The following is a 4,097-nucleotide window of genomic DNA, read 5'->3' as shown; positions in this document are numbered from 1 at the left end:
AGAGGCTCCCCCAGCCCCCCCATATCACCCCTTCCCTGCCTTCATCCCCAGCCCCCCCTGCCCTGACGCAGCTCCTGCAGCGCCCGCGTGCTCTTTCTCCAGCCCAGAGAGTCCCCTCCTCTGCTGCCACGACTGCTGTCCTAAGGGGAAGGGCATCCCCCCCATTGTAAGATTAGGGTGGGCTCTAAAGGGGGGGGGGTCCCACATGCTTCTACTCTGCACCCCCCCAGCAGTGATAATGTTGACAGCCCAACTGAGGCAGTGCTCTTCATTGGGTGCCCATGGGCAGGGATGGAGGAGTCCGGGGGGGGCACATTAGGATGCCCACTCAGACAGGCCACGAGTCTCCTGGAGCCACAGCTCATCGACTTGCGAGGCAACAGAGCAGCATTGATCCTTTGAAGAGTAGACAGAGCTTGAAGCCCTGTCTTCAAAGACAGTACTAAATTTGAAATTCGGCTTATAAGAACAGGAGGGCTGGCACTGATGTGCGCTTGTGCCCATGCGCGTCCCCCAGCTATTTCCCATCTGAAGAACCTAGACCTTCCCCATTCCTCTTCCTGTTTTCCTGTCTTCCGTCCAGCTGTTGTTTTGTGCCCTAGAACAAGTTGTAGGAATCCTTTTCTTTGCAGGGTAGGGAGGAAATGGAGGCTCTAGGCAGTTGCTTGGGGCGGCTGAAGGGTATGTAAGATGCAGCCTTCCTTTAGGAAGTACGGGGTACATACCGCTTTCTCCCCAGAGAACAAACATTCAATAGGGTGAAGAGGGGAGAGAAAAGGCCTGGGAATTTTGTTCAAGTTCTATGCTAGACGAGTAGAAAGGCTGGGCACTAGGCAACTTTTCCACGTGGCATGTTTACAAGGAGCAGAAACTAAACCTAAAGGCCCCACTGCGGAACAAGCCTGTGCCGCCTTGAGACGAGGCAGCAGGGTTTTTGAACCATGCGTTTTCTCAGCAGTTTCTTCGGCAGGTTGAAAGGAGGTGACTTGACCCTTTTCTCCCCTTCTGTAGAAGGTGCCTACCAGTAACACGGAGGGAGGCTGGTCCTACTCTCTGGCTGAATTTATACGACACAACGACATGCCGATACACGAAGCTGCAGACAAAGCCCTGAAAACCTTCCAGGAGGAGTTCATGCCAGTTGAAACCTTTTCTGAATTTCTGGATGTGGCTGGTCAGTGTTTAGCTTTACCTTTTATAGACTCTTTCATGTAACTTGTGACTCTCAGTTGGTTGAGACCAGCATTGCAGACGCTTGCTTTGGGCAGAACGTGTGACTGAGACATGGGATTAATTAGAGCTGCCGCACAGGCCACTCTGGAGAGTTTTCTGTGCCTGATCTGCACATTCCTCTCCAGGGTGAAATCGGTTCGTTTCCTATGCTCTCCCCTGCCCCTGCAGTTTCCCTCTCTGCAGAGAGGTGATAAATGCTCTTATTTTGTAAAGGGCTTTGACACCCACAGCTGAAGGGTGCTACTGGGCATAGGTGGTGTAAGAGCGGCTGCTGCTGTTGTAATGTGATGGAAAGTAATTTCATGAGACTGTGACCCCTTCCCCCTCATGAACTGCATCTGCTCCTGTTAATGCTTCCAGTATCCCCAGGAAAAGAGAGGGGGCCCCACTGGGGAGCCGCTCTCGGCTCCTCTGTCCTCACTAGTAGTTATGTTGCTGCAGAGCAGTCTCTCTTAGCCACCATCCGGCTCCTGGAGCTGCTACATCAGCTGTCTAGCAGCGGATGCCACTTCCTTCATATAACATCTAGACTGCATTAGCTCCTGATGCCTCTCCCAGCTGCTCCCTAAGCACCCAGCATTTCGCTGGGGAGCTAAGCGAAAGTTTGAACCTGTAGCAAGGTCTTGGCTGAAATCCCCTTCGCAGACATCAGTGCTTGCCCTGGGGTAGCTGCACCCGACTGACATGCAGCTGTACACTGCAGCGTGCACATTAGTAGCTCACCCTTTGGACGCTGACATAGCGCAAGTTGCACCCGGGCTCTTGCCAACGGCTGGCTGATGGCACTGATGGTCAGAGCCAAGTCCACGGGTTAACGAACTTGAACCAAAATGGGCTTGCTGTTCTCGGGTATCCATTGGCATAGACTTGCCTCGAAACCTATTCTGAGAGGCTTTTCCGCAGCAGGCCTGCAGTTTTGTTCACGTGCCTTTGAAATCCAGCTTCAGGTTGCAGCAGATGTCTGATGATTCAGAAGAGCTTATCCAGCCCCTCACTAACTGCTCTGTACCCTTTTTTTTATATATTTTTTTTTTAAGGACTCTTAACGGAAATCAGCGACCCCGACAGCTTCCTCAAGGATCTCTTGAACTCCATCCCCTGAGCCTCCTGCACAGATCAGCAGCATGTTACGATCTACAGTAGTTCTCCTCCCACCCTTTGTGTCCCTCCTCATGCGGTCTTTCCTTCCCCTCAGGAGCACTGCAGGTTGTTTTTTGGGGGGGGGTTGTTTTTGTTGTTTTGTTTTTATTTTCTACACCTTTGGGGGTGGGTTTCTTGCAGTGATTTTGGGATTTAGACTTGTTTTATCTTGTATTTCAATGCTTCTCTCTGTAAAGCCTGTGTATTCCAGGTGGTTGAAGGAACTTGTACAGACTGAGGAATGCAAAGCACTCGATCTTAACGCTTTAATGTGCACCTCTGAAATTCAATAAATTAAACAAACAGGCAAGCTGGGTCAGCCTAGTATTTTAACCAGACAGCAGCGGCCTAAATACCAGGCTCCTTTCGTTTCTTGTATCTCTGAGCTGCTTCTATCATTGCAATTCACTCGGAGTTCAGAGCAGATTGCTCTCTTCAACCCGAAGCGTGACTAGGCAGCACGTGAGCAGGCTGGTAGCAGCTGAGGAAATGGACTTACACGACAAACTGACTTTATAAAACGGATTCCTTTCTCTTGAAGCCCGAAGCCCATGAAATGCCAGTGCAGCATGTTGCTTGATCCCTTCCTATTTAAAACAGAGTAGAGGGGTCACCGTTGCTCCTTTTTCTGCCTTTCATGTGACTCCTCTCACTGAGCCTGCCAGTATTTAATAGAAGTGATTGATGCATGTTGTGTATCAAGATCTTTCTAGGTTTCCATTCTCTCTAGGGCTGTATTCAAAACAAGACAGCACACTTATGGGTTGGAGTAACTTACCGTTCTGGAAGATGCTCCCCCTAAGGGGGTCGTTGAGGGAAATGAGCCACTTTTGCAATTCAGACCTCCTCCTTCCTACCTGGTAAAGTTTGGGTCCCTTGGGGCTCCTATACACGTGCAGGGAGCCTGCTCGGATGTGCTGTAATTCCAGCCTTGAGTCTGCCGGAGCATGGAAATTAATGTGCTCCAGCAGCATCCAGCGTCACGTGCATCGGTGTCCTCGCGCTGCAAAATGGAGACAGGCGCTTTAAACTAAAGCTCATTCAACCCCCCCACCTCCCGGAGCACGTGTATAAACGCCCTTGGAGAATAGATCTGACGGGGTTCTCGAGGTGGCTGCCAGTCTGGTTGATGGCACATGGCATTCTGTGGTGCAGCTCTGGCTTGAATCCGGGCACATGCTTGTTTGAATACAGCCTTAGCTCTTTTCACCAAGTCATGCATGTTGGTAACTTACCTTTGCCATCAACTCTGCTGTCCTGTAACCGGCCAAAGTCTGGTTCATCTGGAACCCAATAAAGCTTTCGTCATCCTTCTGGTCTCTGTATGCACTTGAATTTCAACCAGCCCTGCTCAGTGGGTGTCCCATAAAGTAGTTTAGGGATTGCCTAACTAAAGCAGACCATCCAAGGCTGTTCATTAGTCTTGGGCATGTACTGATTTGAACATGGGTGGAGGAGCAATCTGTGTGCTCAGCTGCCTCCATGGGAGGCCTGGTGTTTGTGGGCGTCACTCCTGCTCCAGTAGTCCAGTGACATTCTTTGCAGCAAGCACCAAGTAGCCAAACAAACAGTGGGGGCTATGTGCTAAATACACTTCCAGGCAAGGTGTTTGGCAGGAGAGGTTTCGATGCCACAAACTAAGCTGTACTTATCACTGGGTAATTCTGCCTTGCCCTGTAAGGCACAGATAGCAGTGGTGGAGGAGTGAGTGTTCAGAGACATTT

General features: G+C 50.6%; 1 protein-coding gene across 8 annotated transcripts in view; it reads left to right on the top strand.

Annotated features, from left to right (window-relative positions):
* The window catches only part of UBR4 (ubiquitin protein ligase E3 component n-recognin 4), a 101,452-nt gene extending 97,767 nt beyond the window's left edge, over positions 1 to 3,685 (top strand). For all 8 annotated transcript variants that reach the window (XM_025213129.1, XM_025213126.1, XM_025213123.1 and 5 more), the window contains 2 exons: positions 1,012 to 1,174; positions 2,271 to 3,685. In XM_025213129.1, the coding sequence (XP_025068914.1) occupies positions 1,012 to 1,174; positions 2,271 to 2,335 (228 nt within the window). In that variant the 3' untranslated portion in view covers positions 2,336 to 3,685. The remainder of the gene's footprint in view (positions 1 to 1,011; positions 1,175 to 2,270) is intronic.
* The last annotated feature ends 412 nt before the right edge of the window (positions 3,686 to 4,097 follow it).

Source organism: Alligator sinensis, unplaced genomic scaffold (assembly GCF_000455745.1).
Source record: "Alligator sinensis unplaced genomic scaffold, ASM45574v1 scaffold1719_1, whole genome shotgun sequence".
In the NCBI taxonomy this organism is placed as follows: Eukaryota; Metazoa; Chordata; order Crocodylia; family Alligatoridae; genus Alligator; species Alligator sinensis.
Note: the sequence above shows the minus strand (reverse complement) of the source record. Positions and strands in the feature narration are given on the sequence as shown.